The following is a 25,555-nucleotide window of genomic DNA, read 5'->3' as shown; positions in this document are numbered from 1 at the left end:
CCCCTCTTCACCAACTTTGTCGGCAAAGAGATCATATATGCTTTGCATAAGGACATAACACAGGTGCAATGACCAGGAATCAAACTAGGAACCTCTTGCTGTGCGGCTTTGCTAAAAAATTTTAAAAAGAAAAGTACTAATAACTTTGTGTAGGGTTGAGTTAACTTACTTTCCTTGCTCCAATGCAACCATGCCTGTTCCATTTGAAAGGCATATAAAAACTTCTGTGTACCTGGAAACACTGCATGCAGTGCTTGGTATTCTTGTTCGGAATAGTCAAGCATGAAGAACTTGGGGTTCCATTCAAGGTTCCATCTTTGATTATGTCAAGGGCCTCTGTTATCACAACAGTTGTTTCATTCTCTGTGATGAATTCAGCCACAGGACTATAACCAACCTTGGTCCTCACAAATACCAAGAACAGGCAGAGCACATTTTGTGGTCTTGTGGGTGGCATCAATGAGTACCATGTCTCTATAACGCTTTAAAAGCAGTTGTTGCTGGCTGGTCTGATGGATGAACATGAAAGCAGTGCTTTCTCTGGTGTCATAGCTGTCATCATCCATGTCATCCCTATCATCTGTGTCTTGGACAATACCTTGTGTTTTGGGCTTTCTATGTGTAAATGAGCGATTGTAACGATAGGCGTATTCTTGTGTGGGCGTACATGTATATAGTGTAGCGTTAGGCTATGGTGCGCTTGTAAGCGACGCATCGCTGTTTAATTACGTAACAGAGGTTTCAAACGTATCAGGCGCGGCGCGCTGTTTGTGGTGCGTGAGTGCATCTGGTGTGAGTGTGTGCGTGTGGTGTGATAGAACTTTCTTGTGTATGAAAAGATTTGGCAGAGCTTATGAATGAGGCAGTGAGTACGGATGGTTGATCGGCCAAGACTTGTGAGCGAGTGAGTACGTTTGATTCATATGTAGTGAGCTTGTGACTTGTAAGTAAATTATGCTTTATATTTTATATTTAGTTTGCTCCAGTTGAGTTGTTAATTTATTCAAGTAAACCGTTGCTCCAGTTGAGATATTAAATTATCCAAGTAAACCGTTAATCTTTTGTTTCTGCGTTATCTTTGCAACTTCTCTCCCCTGAGTCATCATACTTTTGGAAGGGCACGCCAGTATGGAAAACCACTAAATTTACATATGGATCCGCACATCTGAGATAGCTGTTTGTTTTGGCTTGTCTGAGCACTTGCGAAGAAAAAAACAATCATGGTTGTCTTCACTTTGCCATGCCTTCACTTTTTCTTCTAGATTGAGTTGATGAAATTGTGAAAACCTGCCTTTACATAGTGCCAGCTGTATGTAGTTTCTTATTGTTCTGTTTGTGGGAAAATATCACCTGTCATGTTTCAGAGGATTGGAGTCAGGACAAAGCTCATTATAGACAAAATGCTCAAGTGTCTTTCCATAATTCCTTATATAATCTTGTTCCTAACTTCACGATGAATATAGCAAAAACTGCAATTTTTTTACAAATGTCACAATGTGATTTGATCCTATACAACACTTCTACCAGCCTAGATCAGTTTCTTGAATATGTGGCCTGATGCTTGTTCATCTGGGCTATATATACAGAGCCTCTTCTTCCATCACAATTAGATATTATGCAGCTCTACAAGTGAAAGCATGATGTTGGGTCTGAAGTGGGTACCAGGGAGAATACAATAAGGAAGGTGCCTCTGTCCATTAGAGGAAATTGTGGTTTTATTAAGCCCCTATACGTAATATGGTGAAGCTTTAGTAAGCCTATTTCCAAGTAATGGTTTTTGAGGAAAACCTGGGAGAGGGAACAAGGGCTTCCCCCCCCCCCCACCCATCCCCTTTGGGAAATTTGTATTTCTAGTTGTGTATTTGAAAATTTGCTCAAGGTCTGGGAAACTGTGGGACAAGACCTTATAGAGTGCACCTGCCCCACCCCCAGATTCCTGTCAGTGGGTTTGTTTGTACCTCTTGTGTACCAGATAAAAACTTCACATTGTTAAGTATGTTATGATTCTTGCATTGTATGTGTAACAAAGAAATATAAAATAAATAAGTTTTATCTGCTTGTTAGAAGTTCCTACACTCTTTGTCCTTCCTGAAGCAGGCAATGTTTTTGATCCTTCCAAGTTTGCTGGACTGAGCTGCTGCAATTTTCTTTAGACCTAACGTACACACTCCGCCAAGGTTTTGTTGCCAATCAAAAGCAGCTGGTAGTGAGCTTTAACAACATCAGCTCCCAGTTTTCTTGTTTAAAAAGGCGGGCACTGTCTTATGTGTTGTTGAAGAATTTTACACAATTTTTTTTACATTGTTGTATCAAGTTAACTGTAAATTAAGAGACCTTTTTGTACTGGAATTGCACTTCCAAGTGTATGGTGACCCAAGATGAACCAAAAAAAATTATATCACACATTCACAGACAAAACTCCTCTGTTAGAAATGTCAGAATATTCATTGATTGATTTGCCAAATTGCCAAACAAAATTTCTATCATGGGATTAGCCTTTTTTTCTATAGCAATTAAGTCACATGCACAAATGATCAAATTCTTCTTGGACACTGAGTGGCTTAATCTTATCTGTTGGTGGACTTGAACCACCTGCTGAATAAATTCTGCATCACCTGAACAGACTTTTATTATGGCCAAACAAATTACCAAGAAGAAATAAGTTACTTTAAGTAAACTTAGATTGACAGTTCACTGGCACCTTGAATACTGAAATTAGCTTCTACCAGACTTCTGTAGACCTAACGTAGTGCCTATCTGAACGTATTTATTGTTATTATTAGTTTAGTTTGGTAGAAAAATAAGGATCAGGAGGGGCACTCAATTCCCAAGGACCCTATAGGAGAGAAAAATCTGAAGACATAAACACTCAGACCCGATTACAATGCTTAAAGTGCTTGTCCAAAGCATTCTTAACCCATTCACACTTCTTGCAAGTACAACTTTCTCAGGCAAACCGCTGTAAGTTTTCACAAAACCGTGCAAGCTTACCCACCAATTCCATTACGACATATCCCTCCTGTCCTGACAATACACAACATACCCCGTCCAGGGGAATTCCACGAGACCGAAGGTCTGCAAGACCGAATTTCCGAGAACCGATGGTCCGTGAGACCGATGGTTTATGGAGCATGCCCCCTAAATTCTTCACTGATGGACGTCTCTGCCCCCCCCCCTTTAAAATCTGAAGAGGTAAGAGAAAACGGGCGATTTAATCCAGTTTAAAACACTTTTTTACATTGTCCAATTACAAAAATATTATTTGAAATTCGAGTAGTCTAAAGAATTTTGACTCCTTACAGAAGTAGAACTGAAAACCGCAACATGTTCCCTTGTTATAGCGGATACTGTCATTATTATCCCACTTTATTGTGAAATCAGGATTAATTAGGGGTCAACTTTTAACCTCTAGCCCGTAACAGTTGACACAATTTCCTCATAATAAACCAAGTCTAATTTACTTCCTAAAATTTGTACATTTTGTAGCACAAACACACAGCAGGGGGGTTAGACATTTGAGAGCGGGGGCTTTTGCCCCCTGCAACCCCCTCTGGTTACGCCACTGGTGGAGGCCTAGTATCAATGCAAGCTGTTCAACAGAGTAATTCACCAACCATTAGGCTAACGGTTATGCCGTTAGGCCTACAGTACCTTAGGCTACGTCTTGGGGCCTAAGCTGTGGCAGCTACAACCTGCAACAAAGCCTGGCTCATATAATTTTCTCAAACGTTGAAAGTTCAAGTCAAGAGAATACATTTAGGTCTAATCTTTACGTCCAGGCTTCAAACCCATGCTGCCCAGTTGCCGTCATCTTCAGGTTAATCTTCAGCCTGAGTAGCCGTCATCAACAACTTGTACAAGTAATTTACACTTTCCATTTCGCGCCATTGCAATAGGAATACTAGAGAGGGCTCTTGAAAACGGAAGTACGTCACAGGTCAACTTCTCTGTTGTCGAAACACCTTGGAACTAACCTCAGCCTACATGCAGCAGGAGAAGTATGGCGCGCCGTGTGTCTTGCACTTAAACGAAAATGTTGCAGTGCCCGGTTGAAGACTGGCGCACAAAAACGTCTCATGCCGGTAATCTGACCTAGTTTCGAATGGGGTGTAACAGAAGCGTTAGACACAACCATCGATCCCAGAAAATACAAAGATACAAGCGGACCGATCAGACATACCGTATATCACTCTTCCATGCTATACCATGTTTGTTGTTACAGTCGTGTCGAATAAAAAAATACCTATTCAGTCCCCACAAAAGCGCCTAAGAATTCAAGGCCTATTTACAAGAATATTACAGATATCAGCAGATAATAGTTAGAAACTACCTACCTTACTAACATCCTATTCTGTGGTCGTGATAACGTGGTCACACGGTCATATACAGGTTACAACACTCGGAAGTTCTATTTTCGCGCTTCTTCGAATAGAGGGCAGACTGCTTGAACTAGTTTGTAGGGGAACTAGTTGTAGGGTCAGGCCGCACCGTTATCCGCAAACAGCTTGTGGTTTCAATCTCAAGTTTCGCTAGTCGCGACAAACAGACAAAGTTGCAATTTCTACCGATGTGAAAAATCTCGGTCACTTTTCATAGAAGTGAACTTCTAATATTCGGTGATATGAATCCTGAGATGTGTACCCTTGCCAAATAGAGCCACGACACTACTCTTTTTCCAAGTGTGCGTGTGTGTGTGGGGGGGGGGGTGGCCGGATTGATAGTGTGTCCTACACCCATCGAAATATGGGGGGCGTGACCCCCGAGGATTGACGTCCATGATATAAGGAAATAATTTATAGATTAATAATGATAGATTATTTAATTATTAATTGCGTTAATTATATATAGATCGAACTTGTCCTCTTCAACGCGTCCTTAGTGGGAGCCCTCATTCGCTTTTTTGGCTTTTCCACAAAGGTTAATGCCTCTATCTAAATCTGCGGGGAAATGTAGCTTTCTTCTCCTTATTTCACCACGTATTGAATCCTGCGACTGTCACCGCTTTAATAGGTACCATACCACGATTAGAGTAGTGATATATCTTCTCAAAAAGTTAACCATTGTCGGAAAAAGAGAATTAAACGACCGAATGTAATGCAGGTTTAAGCATATTATCAGTTACCATCATTGTTTCTTTTTGCCTTTATGTGAAAGAGCAAATATGAAGTACAGATAGTGTGAAAATAGGGAGGATTGAAGGTGATATAAACCAGAAAAGCTATTGGTTAAATGTTGATATTACTCCGGGCGAGCAGATGGAAGGGTTGGGGTTCAGAAGGCTAAACTTGCTTCTCTTCTAGCTGAGACCTAGACTGATTATGATATTGAAATTTGCTAGTGCCATGATAGGCCAAGATCTCAGATGCTTTGGCAGATCTTGAAAGTGACGAGTTTAGTGTGTAAGTCGATGGAAAAGTTAATTGTGGTGCGACACCCATAGCATCACCACGTATGGTTCTTTAGCCATTATTTTGGCGTTCCATAATCTCGACGCCATTTTCGGTAAAGGGAACCCATAGCCTAGGAATTAAAATATTTTTATGGAACCACAGGTATTTATTGGAAGCTTGCTGGAAGCTTGTCGGAAGCTTGCTGGGGACCGAAGAAGACATTAACAGAAGAATTGGTATAACCAACGGTGCTTTCAACACATTGTCAAGCATTTTTAAAAGCAAAAACATAAGCCGGAACATTAAGCTTAGGATTTTTGAGACTTTATTAAAGAGTATTTTTTGTACAATTGCGAACTGTGGGGCACAACGAAGGATCTTGATCGCAAAATTGACACATTTCAAAGGAGACTACTTCGAAATATTCTCAACATTAGATGGACCAATAATAATTGGTTATCAAATGATGAGCAATACAACGAAACCAACCAAACACCTTGGTCATCGATAGTCGCACATAGAAGATTGCGATTTTTCGGTCATGTAGCAAGACTCCAGGAAGACGCTCCAGCAAAGGTTGCTTAAAGGGAAGCACTGAGACATACTGCTAAACCAGTTGGAAGGCCCGTGACTACCTTGCTTGGAAAAATAAAGTCGCAATTCAAGGACATTAATATTAACAATTTCGAGGACGCAATAAACCTTGCGCAAGATCGTGATACGTGGCGGAGGTAAATCACTGAGCAGGTCGAATAGACGAGACTCAACTTACTACTACTACTACATGTATTTATTTCGGTGATATGAACATTTGTACTTGACGCCTCGCCGGATACTTACGCTTATCATCGGCGTGTAGTACATGCTGTGAAATTGAAGCTCGTGCGGTCACTGCGTAAAAAAGGAAAGGTAACCACGAGTTCGACTAATAATGAAGCAGAATGGCTCGCTTTTTCATCTACCATAAAAGGGTCACACTGATTTCATATTTTCGGTAACTAGTATGAAGAAAATCAGAATAGTTTTCAGAGGTATCGTTGTCAACTTACTTCATGCTTATCCTACTAAAGCAGGGTTAGGCAGGCTTAGTCTAACGTTGGGCCTAAGTTAGTCCATGCCTACACTACAGTAGCAAGGTATACACTTAATGCAATTGCAAGGGCACAACTACGCGAATGGTCAATTTCTTTTTGTAAGAATCTCAGTGAGGACATGTACTAATCATTAACAAAAAATGTAATAAATGATACCTTTAAAGTTTCCTGAAATTTCGTCCAATGCCTAAGGAAAGCAATTTAGGCCTAACTACAGCTCGAAAGTTGGATGTCGTCAGATTGTTTGAGATAAAATGCAAATCCTGCTCACTAGTGGTCAATCAACTGGTTTCAGTTATACTACGCACACGGTACTTTCTGTTGATAACTTTCCGCTGAAAAATTTCTTGTGAGGAAAACAATGTTTTTGTCTTTTTCAACATGTAGAATGTTTTCTTCAAATTTAGGATACCAATTACAGGATGATGAAAATAACATGGGAAAGTGGAAAATGATGGTTAGACTGAGTAAATGTCATTGTCAGGGAAATTATAAGCTGCTTATAATTTACTGGAGTCAAATTAGGAATAACATAAAGAAATACAACGCAGTCGGTGTAACAGACAAAAAGAGACCTGCGTAATCATGGAATATGTCAAGTATTAAAATGCAGTCTGCGTAATAAGGATGAAAACTTAGTAAGACCAAATTATTCCATCTAGGGCAGCCCAATTTTGCCTTTTTTACGTCATATCAAATTGATAACTGCAGCCAAATAAGGTGACGCTATTTAATTAAACATTTTTACCACCCCCACTTTTACTATTTGATCATCATTCCTCTTCCGAACCTAATCTATCCTGAGAATCTAGTCTCAGAGCCAAATTCCATCCTCCTCAATCATTTCAATGTGCCTAATCAATTTGGTAAGCCATTCTGCTCCTCAGCCCCCCCCCCCCAAAAAACCCCCAGTATTTCAAGTTCTGCTGACAAAAAAAGTTGTTGTTCACTGACAAACTTGGTGTACATGCAGATAGCACCGATTTTTGTCAGCTGAAATTATCGTGTGTGGAGAGTTGTAGTATCCCAAACACCTACTGCAGATTAAATCAATTCACATAAATGTCAGTGTTAATTGTATAAACTATTAACTGTGCCACTCTTTCCTGTGATTAAATTGATGTATAACATCAAATCTAACATCCATTAAAATTATTGGAAGTAAAAATTAATAAGTCATGATAGAAGGTGTCTTTGTGACCTTGTTAGCATGAAAGAATATAAAGGCACTAGTCTATGCAAACATGGGCCCAAGATGATGAAATATGCCATTATACACCAGCGGTTGCATAAAAATAAACATAAATGCACTCCCAGATTTAGAAATTGACTGACTCTTTGATTTGAGTCTGTTATAACTTTGCATTTCCTCTTCTGTTTAGTATGTAGGGCGTGCGTGTGAGTTTAATAACAAAGTGTGCTGGGAGCTTTATACTGTTTAGCTAGTGACTTTATACTGAGGCTGGCACAGGAAAACTTTAAAAGAGCTTTGTGTTGCACTAAGCGAGATTATTTTAAAAGTTCCATCAGAGTGAGTTTTGATTCAAGAACTTTGCTCCCAGTATATAGTGAACAACGTACAGAAATCCATTCTCCAGGGCAACGGCATATTTACTGTTGTAAAGCACTATCTGGGGGCCTGGAGTGGCGACCTTGGGTGGGACAAGTCAAGCAAATGACAACAGAAAACCCCTCAAAATGTTTAGCTGCAATACATTCCACCACCCGGCACGCACTTATCATGATGAACTAGCAGTTTACAAAACAGTAATGGAGCAATAATGGAGCCGCCTCTAAACAAAATAAAATTAACATGAATAAAACAATAGACAATATGCTTCCTTGCACACTTATTGTAATTAAATAGTTAAGAAAAAGCAATCAATCTTCCATTGAAATATTACCCCAAACAAACATATTGCATTAGAAACCCTGACCCACCATTGTAAAACTTGACATTCCTTGGAACTGATTTGACTGTCCACAGCAATTATGATATACCCAATTGACAAAGTGGAAATATGATTAAATAATGCAGCAGATCACCACACCATGAGTCAGCCATGCAATTATCACGGTTATCTCAACCACAAGCGTCTAATATACACTCAAAAACCTCACAGCTAAACTCTCAAAGTACTCAAGCCACACCCCTCATTTTCTGAATAATTGACCCTCCTAACACCCATCCCTAAAAGTACATTTCCCTACAAAAATAAGTCGGGGAAAATTGGAATCCTTCACCCCGCCTCACGGTGCCACTTCTGAAACCCTGTGCACACCACTTGGTGGTTTGACCGATTATCTGCTTCATTCAGTTGAATAAAATCTAGTCCTTGTCAGTTTTGCGGTTCTTTAGAGTTCTTCACCTTGCGGTTGCTTCTTTGTTATCAGCCGTTTGCTCTTCTTTGACATCAGTCGCTTGTTCTTCTTCAATCGTCAGCTGCTCCATTCCTGCCTCTGTTTGATCCATCTCTGAGGCCGGTTGCTCTAATTCTTTTACATCAGCCGTTTGCTCTTCTTTGACATCAGTCGCTTGTTCATCTTCAATCGTCAGCTGCTCCATTCCTGCCTCTGTTTGATCCATCTCTGAGGCCGGTTGCTCTTCTCTCTTACGTTGATCTAGCTTGCTCTTGATCTCTAGCAGTTTCACCCGTATCTGTTTGTAATTAAAGTGACCACGTATGTGTCCATAGACAGTCTGCGAGAGTGAAAATGAAACTCATGTAAAAAACAACTAATGATTGCTTTCATTACAATAAACCCCTTTCATTCAGTTTCACGTCAAGTGACAACATGTGTTTTAATATTCATTTAAATTGTAGAGGTTTAGATCATTTGAAACTGTCAAATTGTCAATTGACATATCTATATTGTTTAATGCAGGCCTATCTTGCAGTGAATTCAGGCCTATCTTGCAGTGCTTGCAGACCATACACCAGCGAGAGCTGAGTAGTCAGTATGTTTTGCCCCTCCACGACCTCAAACCTTCACTGTATTTGGCGAATTAACGGTGCAGGCTGCAGACACTTTTCATGATAGGCTCGGCAACATCTTATGTGACTTTACCGCAACTAAGAAACTTTGTTTTTGAATGTGTAGGATACGATGCGTAGGCTCCTATGTGTCTGGAACAGCGATCGGCTATTGGAAAATAGTTTGCCGGTGTGGCTGATATTTTTCAAAAAAGTGAATTATATGTGCATATTCCTGCACTATCATTGATCAACATATATGTTAGCATTAAACCAATTATCGACTAAATGCTTGCATATTTGCTAGTATTAACTTCCTGGTGGTCCTTTGAAAGCCCTCAATCAATCCCCAGATACTCTTTACAATTAAGTAGGTCTAGTTTGGACCACCTCAAAGTCACAAAATCTATTCAAATGTAGCCACTGCAAAATTTGTTTCTATCGTTAAGGCCTAGACGTACATATCATGTGAAAATGAGATTTGCCACAATTATCATCAGTTGGAATAAAGATGGACGCATAGACCATCTGATATGATCATATTTCATCATGATGCAATTCTGTCTAAAAAGGGACTCAGTGTCACTTAGCAAGCATAAAATACACAGCATATTCCCTAATTCAGAGAGGTTCTGAAATGAATTAATGCACTAAATTGATGCCATATCTAATTATCATTCAAGTGGTGAACAAACGAGAGCAAAGAATATCTTTTATTACCACCATCATTTCTTTTCCATCGTGTTTCTTTGCTTTCTCTTTAATCCTTCTCATGTAGAAGTCAAACTTCTTCAGAAACATCGTTTCCATTTTGGATCTGCAAAGAAGATCAAATTGCTGTACAAAATTTCCTTCATTTAGGTCTGTGTCGGGAAGATTTTAAATTATTCTACAAGAGTAAGGATGCTTGACTTTGTGAAGATGCCAAACAAAACAAAATTATTTAGTATACATAAAGAACGAAATTTCTTGTATACGAATTGGACTGGGCGCATTCATGCATCAATAACAGGGTGCATTGTTATATTATACATTCCCCATCAACATAATTATGCATATTGGCAAATTATTAACTATTATTTATTTATATATATAATTTATTCATTCTCACATATTCTGCAGGTCACACTCATGTTACTTCCTTTAAGATTTGCACTAAATGTCAAATGGCTGGAGTGAAGACACTGTGTAAATTGTAGCAGACAGCATACACGTGTGTACACAAAATGGTTCAACAGCTTTCCCCAAAGATCGTGTGTACCAGTTTTGGGTCTATGGTTCTTCATTATTCCAAAACTAATATAATGCCTCACGTCATCGTTGTTACATTGATATACGAACAAAAACCAATTTTAAGCGATACCAACACTGACAAAGCAGGCATACCCATTTCTTAAATGCGTTCTGAAAGTGTATATGGGCTACTTCTGTATTTTAATGTTAATTATGAGTGCACTAAAGTACTACATGATGCGCTTGATTCTCTGTGCTTTGCTCTTAGGTCACGGAAAACCGCGGATGTTCAAGGCGACCAACATAACTCTTATACAGTGATGTGCGCTGCATCAATATAAAGTGTACGTCTGTTTGCTGACACTACTACACTAATCCTAATGTTACTCCTACAGGGTCTTGATATGTATATATACTCACTGTAACTCTTGTGGCAATTTTTCTTTCTCCTCCATCATTTGGCAAACAGCCACTCGTAGAGTCTCGTGGTAAATAAAGTCACGGTACTGTTTCCTATGGTCTTTGTTTTTCTTTATCTACAACATTAATCAAACATACATAATACTTAATAAAGGCAAACACACCAGAATAATTCCACTTCACGACCGGTTTCGTCTTTTATGAGACTCATCGGGTAGGAATCGAACAGCGGATCTTCGTCTCGCAGACCGAAGACTGTACCATACCACTCGACCGTCGCCATCACCTTCATCACCACCATCAACATCATCACCTTGGCTACCATCATCATCACCACCATCATCATCACCACCACCATCATCATCATCATCATCATCATCACCATCATCACCATCACCAACATCATCACCATCATCACCATGACCACCATCATCATCTTCATCACCACCATCATCACAACCATCATCACCATGACCACCATCATCACCACCAACATCACCATCATCACCATGACCACCATCATCATCACCATCATCTTCATCATCATCATCACCATCATCACCACCACCATCACCATCACCTCCATCATTACCACCATCATTACTATCATCACCACCATCATCATCACTGTCATCACCACCATCATCATCACCATGGTCATCACCATCATCACCACCACCGTCACCATCATCATCACCATCACCATTCAGAATAATCATTTACTGCCACAGTAATACCATTGGGCATGTGCCCTTTTTGGCCCTTTAACCTGTTATATGTTATTTAGTATTTGCCAAGAATTTAAGTATGGTGCACAAGTGCAAACATGAAGGAATTGAAGTTACCCATGGTAATTCTAGATTAGGTTCATTGTCATACGGCGTTTTGTTCATGACGTTACGAATCGCTTCAAGGACTGTAAACAGACACTGAGCTGGTGTCCAGGCAGAAGCACCCCATGTACTGTAATGACAAGCAAATGTGACATACGAGAGTAAACCGTGATATCGCCTTCCATTAAATTGTGAACATCCTTAAGACAATCTCTATAGGATCACAAGTAGGTGGTGATCCAAATGCAAAAGGATGAACTTGAGGTCAACCCTTAAAATAATAGGTTTGTAGGGTGGTTGTCATCCCGACACTAAAATACTATTTGCACCCAGCGAAATAATCTTTACTGGGTCAAAAGTGTACACATGAAAGCATTACTATATAATTCAGAACTGTGATTTCATAAAGCTGCAGTACATCAACCCCTTGTTGTTTGAACTTTACATGAAGACATTCAAAGAAAGATATTTTGGTAGTATACATACCCAATTACGTTGATGCAAACTTTGCCATTTGGGTACAAATTTGGATTAAAGGACACATTGCCGCCTCCCGTAGTCAGAAATTTGACACGTGGTGGTTGGTGTGGGTAGTTAGCTGGGAATCTTAGCAAAAAATGGAAAAATCCACCCTCGTATGGTGTATCTTCTGGTCCGGTTAGAAGAGCATGTACCTTTAAAGTGAACAGTGTGATGAAGAAAGAATTAATATTGGCAACAAAACCTGGTGCATAGTGTAACTGTAATGGTAGCCTCTGAATTCCATTACTGTTCCAACAAATGCATCAAAGTATATATATTATACCAAACATAGTTTTGCTGATAGAAAATCTTCAGAAAGTGAGAACCCTTGATAACTGGCTCGATAAGCGAATTAAATATATGCAACAGGCAAAGTCCTCCTCTCAGAGGTGCACAATATACAATTAATACCACAGGTACCAACTCATATAGACATCAAGAGGGTTTACATGCTATATGTTTACTAGTTATTCATATGTTAATGATCAGACTTATTCCAGTACATACTGGTGACAAAGACAGTTCATCCAGCTTTGAGTGTGATAAAGACTTTGTTTTGTATGAAAGTAGTAATTTTCGCACTACGTGATGCATGATATATCTGTTATGTTACTGTTGAAATTACCACGCTTAAATCGTTGATCCGTTCATCCACTTCAACCAAGCTTCCAACTGGCGGATTAGTAAGGACTTCTTCGATGTCTCTAAAATAAAAACAAAAATAACAAGTTACAACATTTAGCTGAAGGGAATTATAATTTCTGTGAAGTAATTGTTAGAATCTGACGTCTGGATTGATTTATTGCTATAACTATAAAATATATATGTATGTATATATATATATATATATATATATATAAATACATATATATCTATATATATATATATAAACAGAACTAGTATTTTTCGTTACAGGTGACAATATACATATATATATATATATATATATATATATATGTATGTTTGTGTTATTGAAGGGCAATTAGTTTGAAAATCCAGAACAGTAAAAAACTTCCAGCATTCACCGGGATATATACCTCAACCCTTACCCTATACATATATATTTATATCTTCATAAACATGAACTATATTTTAATCTTATATGTACCTCTTGATTCTAGGCAGTGCCTTCTTGTAACTTTGGTCCGTTTTCTCATTGTCCCAATCTGGACTATTTTCAGGATCCCAAAGTTCTGCCTTTGTCTCGACCTGTGGCTCTGGGACTTGAAAAACCGTACGGAAAAACCACTCCATTATGCACTGCTTGTTTTCAGGAGTGGACCACTATGAACAAATCATCAAACGTATGTACGTAACAGGGACCATCCAGGCAAGACAAAACAAAAAAGTCAAAATCATTATAATCCGTACGAAGAGGAAGTTGCTAGCTGTCACATTCACACGATGTAAAGTTTACTAAAAGTATGAGACATTTGGTGAAGCACATTGTAGGGTTTGAAGATTCTCAAGTTAGTAATTATGATATATCGTGTAGGCTATACCAAAACCCCAGTCCCAATCTACCGTTCCATCAAGCTGTAATGTACGGCGGTAGTTGTAATCAAGTTGTCGTTTTTAACTTTCAAAGAACATATGATAGGTACAGGGAAAGGTAACTTACCGATATTCTTCACAAGTTTTGGCAGTATTATCGTCGTTTGTTGACGTGTTAATCAGAGTTAAATTCCACAAGAATTGTACTCAATAAAGCAGCATACGTCCGGTTATAACTCATGAATGAAATACGTACATTGGTATCGTTATTTCAACCCTATACGTTTTACGTAGCCAAATCAATAATGTTGTACTGCTATAGCTATAAAATGACAAGAGAATCGAGTCATCCAGTGGTGTATACTGGGTGCTCTAAATTTCGCAATAGGGGATTCCCATATCGGCATATGAATGACATCATCTACCGGGCACCTGGCCAATCAGCAACTTCACTGTGTTTTACATACCCGAGGATCTGTCCAATACAAACGAGATTTCTACAAAGAGGGGCGTGAAATATGCAAACCACAATTTTTTTTTTTTCATATCATTGTTACGAAATTGCGTGTCATGTGATATAATGTTTCTTCCACAGCGACCGTCTCGCAGTCCAATCTAGGGCCAAGTGATTATTCACTGCGCCCGGGAGGGAGGGCTTCAATAAACATTATTGGGGGAAATGGGCCAAATTGGCCAACCAGATTGGCTTCTTTACGGAAGCGTAGAAGGGACATTGCATTACCAACTTGACAAAACGACAATTATCTGCAAATTGACGAGTTGACGAGATGGTAACGTGACAAAATTCAGAAAATTGACGTTTTGACGAGATAACGGATCTCGTCAATACATCAATTTTCTGCAAATTGACGAGTTGCACACTTTCTACCATCTCGACAAGTTGACAAACTTCAGAAAATTGTCGTTTTGACGAGATAACGGATCTCGTCAATGCATCAATTTTCTGCAAATTGATTCAATTGATGCAAACGGATTCAATTTCAGATATCTCGAATTCAATTTCAGATATCTGAAATTCTCTGGTATTTCGAGATATCTGAATTTGATTTTAAGATATCTGCAATTATTTGTAGATATCTTAAATAAATTGGAGATATCTGTAATTTAATTTGAGATATCTGAAATTATTTCGAGATATCCGAAATTCCCGATTAAATGTTAAAATGGCTTTCCATACGGGCGTTCTCTCTGCAATACAGCAAATAGATGAAGGAAAATAGCTTTGTGAAAAAGGACGGCAAATGGGGAATTAGCTTTGTGAAAAAGAAAGGTACACTAGGCTGTACATACTAGGGTCTAAACAAGACTTCATGAGTTTGCTACAACAACTGTGTTTGCCACAACGAGTTCGTTTGCCACACGGGTACGTTTGCCACAAACGCTGCGTTTGCCACAATTTATGAGTTTGCCCAACTCAATGAGCTTGTCGCAAGGTGTGCATTTGTTACAATCACTGAGTTTGCCACAATCCTAAATATACTGTACTAGAGGGAGCTATATCGCCTATATTATCGCAGTACGCAATACTACGCATGCAGATGGATTGGTATGTATGTTGTTGTCCATTGAATAATGTACTTCAACAAATTTTAGTTGAAACATGGCCCCACTTTGTGATGGTTGCATCCTTCCCGACCAATAAGGAAACAAAGCCACCACCTGTGATCCCAATCTCTCATGGATGCATAAATACAAAACGGAAGAAATTTGTACTTTTACACAAACTCTACAGAAGGTTTTGATCGCTTAAAGTAGGTTAAAGAAGAAACAAAAATGTTCCCAATTGTGAGACCTGTCATGTTTCACAGAGCGTACCAAGTAGGTAGAAGGGTTCTGGATTTGGATCATATAGGCCTAAAGTGCGTCCTGTAATTTTATTGCTTATTTTTATTTTGCATTCTTGCATATAAGGTTACTTATTGTGCAATATGCAAATTAAATCATCGGCAACATATTCGTCACTTAGGCCGCTGAAACAGCCGGATATGTAAATAAGGTATCGTAAACAAGGGCGGCGGTAGCACTTTTAATCTCGGGGGTTGGGAGGCACCGACATCAAAGGGCACTTTGCAGAAATTCGATTCGACTGATGCAGACTTAAATTTAGTACCCTTTAGAACTCTTATTGTTTTATCTTATTTGCGTATACACATCACTCCATCAACGCCCCCCTCCCCTCCTCAAGGAAAATATGCATACTAGCACTGCAATATCCAATGTGCAAATTGAGTAACAAGGAACAAGTTTTCTTTTGAGACAAAATGAGGTGAAATCATGCTAGTTGCTAATGTAGGAATCTTCCGAATAAGAGTTTATTTCTTGTTAATATGTTAACAATTTTTTTCCATTCGAAATAGCTCTGAGTTTGACCCAAAGAAATTCATTAAAAGTCAGGGGCGTAGCCAGGTCTTGCAAAGTTGTGTGCACGACTATCTGAGCGGCGGAGCACCACCATCGGTTGCGGAAGCGTACAACAAAATTTTTGGTTTTACAAACCCCTTAGATGGCCGGAAACGGCCCTTCCCGAGTGTTCATTCTGGTTCCCTGGCCTCTTGCTAACTTAAGACACCTCAATTTTTATGTAGAAAAAGGGCACATTTTTAACCTGAGGAAAAGTGGGGGGGGGGGCACGTGCCCCCTGTGCCCCCCGGTTCCGCCGCCCTTGATCGTAAAAAAGATGAAATTGTAGAGTTTCTGTTGCATATATATTTAATTCAAGACTATACACATTTCTTTACTAATGGGAGGTCATATGGGGTGAGGCCTGATCTAATCGGAACTTTGTGTTACAATATTGACAATTTAAGGTATTAATTTGAAAAAAAGGTTTAAATGTAACAAAATATGAATAAATTAAGTGTACAGGCACATGAAGCATAACAACAGAAAATAAGTAAATTAGAGGAACTCTGTTAACTAACCCAAAATTCGAAAGTTGAATTTAATTGTTATATAAAGACAGTGGCGGAGAAACAGGGGGGTTGAGGGGGTTTTAACCCCTCCCCACTATTTGAAGAGGGGGGGTTGGTCCACCCAATCAAACCCCCCCTACTTTTTGCCAGTAATATTCTGTTATAGCCTATGTTATGTGCTCCAAATGGCATAATAAATCAAATTATTAAATTTGAAATTGTTAAAGTCATTTCAACCTTTTACCTGGTAGGCTACATCAACAATTAACGACCGAAAACCGAGTTAGAATTGACCCACACAATATTTCTAGCCCCTTTCCCCCCACCTTGCGCATTTGAACTTATAGCTCATAGCGCTAACTTCACCCCACAATTACAGACATACACAAAATAACGTTTTGTTGCTGTTGAATAGCTTTGGAACTGTATACACTTGCCAACTTCAACGAGGTGAAGGAAGGAAAAGAAAAAGAAGAAAGAGAGAAAAGGAGAAAAGGATGGAGTAGAAAATACGGCAAGAAAACGGGAAGAGAAAAAGGAACAGCGACAAAATTATTCGAATTTGTAAAGCAAACAGCAGATATCACATCATATCAGGGAGCATGAAAATGGCGTTCCACGATAAACAGCCTCCAAACCATGGGCGCAGATCCTGGTGAGGACAGCGGGACGCGTCCCCACCAACTTTTTCAGTAGTGGGGACATGATATACCGTGTCCCCACCAATTTGTCCTGACCAATAGCTGCATTTCAAGTTCCCCTGTATTGAACTTTGGCGCAGTTTGATCCAGCATTGTGCAAATGACATGCAGCAGTTCTCATTTTATTGTATTTTATCCACAGTTGTTAAATATAGGACGGAAATCGCATTTGCGGCAGTCTATATTTGTTTTCTGGGAGAGGACCCCAGACCCATTGTATATACAAAAGTCTACTTGGATTATTTGTCCCCTGATTTTCTTTCTGCAGACGCCCATGTATTTCCCCAAACTAAATTTGTAAGCCATGAGATCTAAAACTTAAGGAGATTTAGGAGCATCATATTTCCGGCGATCTGGGAGGTATATTTGCCCAAAAAATCGTACGCTACGCGCGAACTCATGGTCGCGATCCGCTTAGATAGTGTCATAGAACAGACGCGCGTCCCCACCATTATTGTGAATTTTCAAATTCTGAGCAGTTGGGCTGCCGGATATTGTGGGCCGCGATGAAGAATCACCTACAAAAGTAATGATCCACAGGATATGTGATGAAGTCGAACATGATGTGTGACTGGTGACAATCTTCAAAAAGGTTATAGATGAGAAAAAAAGTATTTGGAAAAACTTGGTTCTCAGGCAAAGTGTACATATGGTTGGTCAGTTTCAAGCCTGAAAAGTTCCATTTCCGTTGATCTGGGGGTACCAAAACCAGAAATTTGCTTGTACGCTGCGCGCCAACCAATGGTGGCGCTACGATTAGATAGCAATACGCGCCCCCGGGTTAGAAAATCCTGCATACGCCCTTGGTTAAATGCAGCTTTTCATGGCCTGGGCAGTGCCATTTACAGCAATCTGGGAGGCAATATTTGCCAAAAAATTTCTTGTGCACTTCGCGCCAACCTATGGTGGCGCTCCACTTAGATAGTGAGCCAGCAGTTATGACTTTTTATTTCATCAATGGCCTGCAACCCCCCCCCCCCCCCACTTCTGACAAGAAATCTCCGCCACTGTATAAAGATGATTTAAGAACACATATACGTAATCAATCTTGTATCCTTACTATAAATAACTAAGTTTACATTAATTTGGAAGGGGAAGATAAATTGTCGCACATCACCTTTTTTTTATTATTATTATCATTATACTTGTAAGTTGTTACACTTTATCGCGTATATTTTGGAGTGATCGACACGGTAATTAATAGGCTTTCTTACTTATCTGTTAATCCGATATACATGTACCAATGGTATATACCGATTTAAGATGATATGTACGGAATGAAATTGATCAACACAGATTGAAATTCGCGTAGGTATAATGTCGATGTAAACTTATGGTTTGCAAAAATAAAGACGGTGCTAGTAATAACAAAGATTATAACATCGAAAAAAGCAAACTCGCCCGTTTTGTACTGGAAGCAATGAAATAGATTAAAGTGATGCTTTCGGTCCTTTGGGAACACATTCTTCTCTCATTTTCGGAGTTAAGTGTATTTATCTTCCCCTGTTTATAATATTTTCAAACGGCGCGCCATACTTCTCCGGTTGCATGTGATAAAAACCTCGAAGGTACTGTAGGCCCACGGCTGAGGTTAGATTCAAAGTGTTTCGACAACAGATAAGTTGACCTGTGACGTACTTCCGTTTCCAAGAGCCCCCACCCCTCATTCTCTGAACAAATTTCCCTACAAAAATAAATCGGGGAAAATTGGAATCCCTCAACCCCCCACGACGTCACTGCGCACTACTTAGTCGTTTGACCGATTATCGGCTTCATTCAATTGATCATAAATCTAGTCCTTGTCGGTTTTGTGGTTCTTAAGATTCCGGACAGTCTTCTACTTCCGGTTGCTCTAATTCTTTGACATCAGCCGTTTGCTCTTCTTTGACATTAGTCGCTTGTTCATCTTCAATCGCCAGCTGCTCCATTCCTGCCTCTGTTTGACCCACCTCTGAGGCCGGTTGCTCTAATTCTTTGACATCAGCCGTTTGCTCTTCTTTGACATCAGTCGCTTGTTCATCTTCAATCGTCAGCTGCTCCATTCCTGCCTCTGTTTGACCCACCTCTGAGGCCGGTTGCTCTAATTCTTTGACATCAGCCGTTTGCTCTTCTTTGACATCAGTCGCTTGTTCATCTTCAATTGCCAGCTGCTCCATTCCTGCCTCTGTTTGATCCATCTCTGAGGCCGGTTGCTTTTCTCTCCTACGTTGATCTAGCTTGCGCTTGATCTCTCGCAGCTTCGTCCGTATCTGCTTATAATTAAAGTGACCATGTCGCTGTCCATAGACATTCTGCAAGAATGAAAACGAAACTCATGTCAAAAACAACTAATGATTGCCCTCATTACAATAAACCCCCCTTTATTCAGTTTCATGTCAAGTGACTACAGGTGTTTTAATATTCATTGATTTTTTTTTTTCACTTTAGTGAATTATTTACGGTATGCATATTCCTGCACTATCTTTGGTCAACATATATGTTAGCATTAAATCAAATTATCGACTAAACTGCTCGCGTTAAATTGCATATTTGCTAGTATTAACTTCCTGGTGGTCCTTTGGAAGCCCTCACTCAATCCCCAGATACTCTTTACAATTAAGTAGGCCTAGTTTCGATCACCTCAAAGTCACAAAAATCTATTCCTAATGTAGCCACTGCAAAATTTGTTTCTATCGTTAAGGCCTAGGCATACATATGATGTGAAAATGCTGATTTGAAATTTGCCACAATTATCATCAGTTGGAATAAAGATGGACGCATAGACCACGTGACATGATCATATTTGCCATTGTCATGTATTCTGTCTAAAGAGGGACTCTGTATAGAGTCACTTAACAAGAATCAAATAAGCAATATAATCCTTAATTCAGGGAGCTTCTGAAATGAATTAATGCACTTAATTGATGTTATATCTAATAATCATTCAAGTGGTGAACAAACGAGAGCAAAGAATATCTTCTATTACCACCGTCATCTCTTTTCCATCGTATTCCTTTTCTTTCTCTTCAATTCTTCTCATGTAGAAGTCAAACTTCTCCAGAAACATCGTTTCCATTTTGGATCTGCAAAGAAGATCAAATTGCTGTACAAAATTTCCTTCATTTAGGTCTATGTCGGGAAGATTTTAAATTGCGACTTTTATTCTACAAGAGTAAGGATGTTTGACTTTGTGAAGAAGCCAAACGAAACACAATTATTTAGTATAGGCTACATGAAGAGCGAATTTTCTTGTACCAATTGGTCTGGGCACGTTCATGCATCAATAACAGGGTGCATTGTTATATTATACATTCCCTAACAAGATAATTATGCATATTGGTTGAATTTGCAATTTATTAAATATTCTGTATTTTTATATCTAATTTATTCATTCTCACATATTCTGCAGGTCGCACTCACGTTACTTCCTTCCTTTAAGATTTGCACTATATGTCAAATGGCTGGAGTGAAAACACTGTAAGTTGTAGCAGACTGCATGCACGTGTGTACTGCTTCAGGTTCAACAGCTTTTCGCGAAGATCGGGACTTTTTTTAATTTGTGTGTACCAATTTCGGGTCTATATGGTTTCTCATTTTTCCAAAACTAATATCATGCCTCACGCCATCGTTGTTTCAATGATATACGAATTTTAGGTGATAATAAATTGACGAAGCGGGAATACCCATTTTTAAATGCGTTCTGAAGCGTATGTGGGCTACTTCTGTATTTTTATGTTAATTATGAGTGCACTTCTACTACATGCGCTTCATCCGCTGTGCTTTGCTCTTAGGTCACAGAAAACACCGGATTTTCAAGGCGACCAACACAACTCTTATACAGTGAAGTGCGCTGCATCAATATATAGTGTACGTCTGTTTGCTGACACTACTACACTAATCCTAATGTTACTCCTACAGGGTCTTGATATGTATAGATACTCACTGTAACTCTGTTGGCAATTTTTCTTTCTCCTCCATCATTTGGCAAACAGCCACTCGTAGAGTCTCGTGGTAAATACATTCATTGTACTGTTTCCTATGGTCGTCGCTTTTCCCAAACTATAACATTAATCAAACATACATAATACTTAATAAAGACAAACACACCAGAATAATTCCACTTCACGACCGGTTTCGTCCTTTATGAGACTCATCAGGTAGTAATCGAACAGCAGACCTTCGTCTCGCCGACCGAAGACTGTACCATACCACTCGACCGTCGCCCTCACCACCTTCATCACCATCATCACCTTGGCCACCATCATCATCACCATCATCATCACCACCATCATAATCACCATCATCATCACCATCACCACCATTACCACCATCATCATCACCACCATCATCATCATCACCATGGCCACAATCATCACCATCATCTTCATCACCACCATCATCATTACCATCATCACCACCACCATCATCATCATCACCATCATCTCCATCATTACCATCATCATCATCACCATCATCACCACCACCATCATCACCGTCATCAGGATCACTGTCACCGTCACCTTTATCATCACCATCATCACCATCACCACCATCATCATCACCATATAATCATATATTGCCACAATAATACCATTGGGCATGTGCCCTTCTCGGCCCTTTAACCTGTTATATGTTATTTAGTATTTGCCAAGAATTTAAGTATGGTGCACAAGTGCAAACATGAAACAACTGAAGTTACCCATGGTAATTCTAGATTAGGTTCATTGTCATACGGCGTTTTGTTCATGACGTTACGAATCGCTTCAAGGACTGTAAACAGACACTGAGCTGGTGTCCAGGCAGTAGCTCCCCATGTACTGTAATGACAAGCAAACGTGACATTACGAGAGTAAACCGTGATATCGCCTTCCATTAAATTGTGAACATCCTTAAGACAATCTCTATAGGATCGCAAGTAGGTGGTGATCCAAACGCAAAAGGATGACCTTGAGGTCAACTCTTAAATTAATAGGATTGTAGGGTGGTTCCCATCCCGACACTAAAATACTATTTGCACCCAGCGAAATAATCTTTACTGGGTCAAAAGTGTACACATGAAAGCATTACTATATAATTCAGAACTGTGATTTCTTAAAGCCGCAGAACATTAACCCCTTGTTGTTTGAACTTTACATGAAATCATTAAAAAAAGGATATGTTGGTAGTATACATACCCAATTACGTTGATGCAAACTTTGCCATCTGGGTACAAATTTGGATTAAAGGACACAGTGCCTCCTCCCGTAGTCAGAAACTTGACACGTGGTGGTTGGTGTGGGTAGCTAGCTGGGAATCTTAGCAAAAAATGGAAAAATCCACCCTCGTATGGTGTATCTTCTGGTCCGGTTAGAAGAGCATGTACCTTTAGAGTGAACAGTGTATTGAAAAAAAGAATTTATATTTGCAACAAAACTTTGGTACTTTGTATAATACCACAGGTGCCAACTCATGTAGACATCAAGAGGGTTTACGTGTTATGTTAACTTTGAGGAAAAACGTCGGTTTAATGTGTTAACATGTGTCCATTCGATACCTTAAAACACATAAGTGAAAACAAACAAAAAACTGAAGAAAGGAAAGTGTAAGGAATAGCAAAATCAGCTCGGGACAAAAAGATAATCTAACAACTATATAAGACAAAACCATATAGATTACAATGGCAACCGAACAAGTAACTTTCTAGTAAACGGCAATATATATTTCAACTTAATAGCGCATGCGTCAGTATAGACAATCTGTTTATTCACACGTTGTGAAATAACAGATTATTTAAGTGCTCTGATAACATTTCTAGTTAAATATTTCATCAGTTATATCGAATAGTTTGTGTGAAACCTTCAAGATATTCTAAAGATAACAAGGTATATGGAACGCCAACTCTACACAAAAAAAGTGGGAACAGAGATGTAATCCTGATTTCCCCTCTATCAAGAGCGGGACTTAACCCAGCCCCTTGGTCACCCTCCCCTGTTCCTCAGAATATAAGAACCCACATGCATGTATAGACACAAAGCTGAGCGAGGGGAGGGGGGGGGGTCGCACCCCTCCAAATGATCTACATTTGGTGGAACGTCTATCTAAAGTCGTATACTTGGAATGTACTGCATTTATTCACTAACTGTATGTCTAGACGATATCATCACAAATACGCAATGAATTCTGGCATTGTGTTTTACATATCGTTGTGCAATGAAGTTCTCCACTACACCTGCTGTAAATAAATGACAATTGTACTTGGAATGTCGCAGTATCTTAAACAGACAATGAATAACTTGTGCTTCCCATAGAAACTAAATACACTTTATAAATTTACAAATCTTGTCTTCTTTAGCTCTGGATGAGCGTCATGTAAACTTAAAGTTACATGCATTAATTATATCACAGAGGCATTATTTGAAACAACAATGAGTGTCATATGCATGTATGAGTACGGAAAGTAAAAGGTGACCTTACACAGGTAATAGTAGCTAATTCAAACATCAGTATTATAAAGCAGCCTAACGCATCTTTAGGCTAAAAGGTCTAAATGTAGTTATACATGCAAGCTTTCTATACGAGTTTAAATTAACATTAGGGATTTATCTGAGACCTTTTAGATATATTCTATAATCTGTAAGCGTATAATAACGCGAGAGATAGAGCGCGTGGTGGGTGGAGACAGATATAGAGGAGGGGGGGGGGGGAGGGACGGGAGAGAAAGAGAACAAACGTTTTTGATAGTCATTACGGTCGAGTTTGACAAGCGTAAACAGTAAACACACTTAGTAATTCAATATGTCAAGGATCCAGACTTTTTCCAGTACCTACTGGTGACACTGAATACCGATAGTACTTCACAGCTCAACACCCTTAAATAGCTTGGAATGTGTCTTGGATTAATATGAAAGTTGTAATTTCGCGATACGTGCTGCATGATATATCTGTTATGTAATTGTTGAAATTACCACGCTTATATCGTCGATCCGCTCATCCACTTCAACCAAGCTTCCATCTGGTGGATTAGTAAGGACTTGTTTGATGTCTCTAAAATATCAACCAAACATATTTAGTTACAACATTTACCTGAAAAGAGAAATCATTTCTGTTGAAGTCTAGGTCAGAATCTGATATCCGGATTTATTTATTTCTAACTAGAAATTATACCATCGCACACCCATTTTTACATCTCACCGTCTTCAAAAGCTTATCTTTATACACACACTCACATATATATATATATATATATATATATATATATATATATATATAGATATATAAACATATATATTTACATATATATATATATATATATATATATATATATATATATATATATATATATATATATATATATATATATATATATATATGAATATATATGCATATATAGTATATGAACATTTTTTTTCTATATGAACTATTTTTATTCATCTTAAAGATACCTCGTGATTCTAGGCATTGCCTTCTTGTAACTGTGGTCCGTTTTCTCCTTGTCCCAATCTGGACTATTTTCAGGATCCCAAGGTTGCCTCTGTGGTGGTGTTTGCAGTAGGCCTACTGGGACAGGCACTGGGACGAGGATCGCACGTGGAGGCGAACTGTTTGGGACTGGCACGGGCATCAAAACGATACGAAACATCATCCCTGCCATTATGCACTGCTTGTTATCAGGAGAAAACCACGGTGAATAAAAGCAACAGAATGAACGTAGCAGAGACCAACCAGGAAAGACAAAACAAAAGCTTGCAAGATAATTCCAGAAAAAGAAAACCCAGCTGACGGAAATTTAACTCTGTATTTGAAGGGAAAAAAAATTAATCTGACTTGTTTTATATAAATTGATGTTTCTATTTAGTATGTTCGTCATGGAAACTTTCCGTGATGTCGTAGCTTACTCTCACTGTGAAAAGTAGAAGACCAAGAAATTAACTAATTAACCAAGAATTATGACCCCCCCCCCCAAAAAAAAAACACCGATGGAAAGTGAACCGTTTATTTGTGG

At 39.0% G+C, this 25,555-nt stretch overlaps 3 protein-coding genes across 10 annotated transcripts in view; 1 reads left to right on the top strand and 2 right to left on the bottom strand.

Annotated features, from left to right (window-relative positions):
- LOC139967050 (speckle targeted PIP5K1A-regulated poly(A) polymerase-like) overlaps positions 1-4,357 on the bottom strand; it is a 59,403-nt gene extending 55,046 nt beyond the window's left edge. The window contains exon 1 of the mRNA XM_071970726.1: positions 4,335-4,357. The gene's annotated coding sequence lies outside the window, so the exon portion shown is untranslated. The remainder of the gene's footprint in view (positions 1-4,334) is intronic.
- A 1,181-nt stretch (positions 4,358-5,538) lies between these two features.
- LOC139967045 (speckle targeted PIP5K1A-regulated poly(A) polymerase-like) overlaps positions 5,539-25,555 on the top strand; it is an 83,516-nt gene continuing 63,499 nt past the window's right edge. For 5 of the 8 annotated variants that reach the window (XM_071970690.1, XM_071970697.1, XM_071970688.1 and 2 more), the window contains exons 1-2: positions 13,646-13,771; positions 25,069-25,236. In XM_071970690.1, the coding sequence (XP_071826791.1) occupies positions 13,723-13,771; positions 25,069-25,236 (217 nt within the window). In that variant the 5' untranslated portion in view covers positions 13,646-13,722. The other 3 variants (XM_071970691.1, XM_071970695.1, XM_071970693.1) reach the window with 3 other exon arrangements.
- On the bottom strand, positions 7,669-13,721 carry LOC139967047 (ubiquitin-conjugating enzyme E2 Z-like). The gene is made up of 7 exons (XM_071970698.1): positions 13,576-13,721; positions 13,093-13,171; positions 12,432-12,619; positions 11,958-12,075; positions 11,113-11,228; positions 10,180-10,276; positions 7,669-9,185 (listed from the first exon to the last, which is right to left on the bottom strand). Exons 1-7 carry the CDS (start codon positions 13,719-13,721, stop codon positions 8,850-8,852), a joined length of 1,080 nt encoding a protein of 359 aa, XP_071826799.1. The 3' UTR covers positions 7,669-8,849.

This window comes from Apostichopus japonicus, chromosome 4, assembly GCF_037975245.1.
Source record: "Apostichopus japonicus isolate 1M-3 chromosome 4, ASM3797524v1, whole genome shotgun sequence".
Taxonomy (NCBI): domain Eukaryota; kingdom Metazoa; phylum Echinodermata; class Holothuroidea; order Aspidochirotida; family Stichopodidae; genus Apostichopus; species Apostichopus japonicus.
The sequence above is the reverse complement of the archived record's forward strand: the minus strand, read 5'-3'. Positions and strand labels throughout refer to the sequence as shown.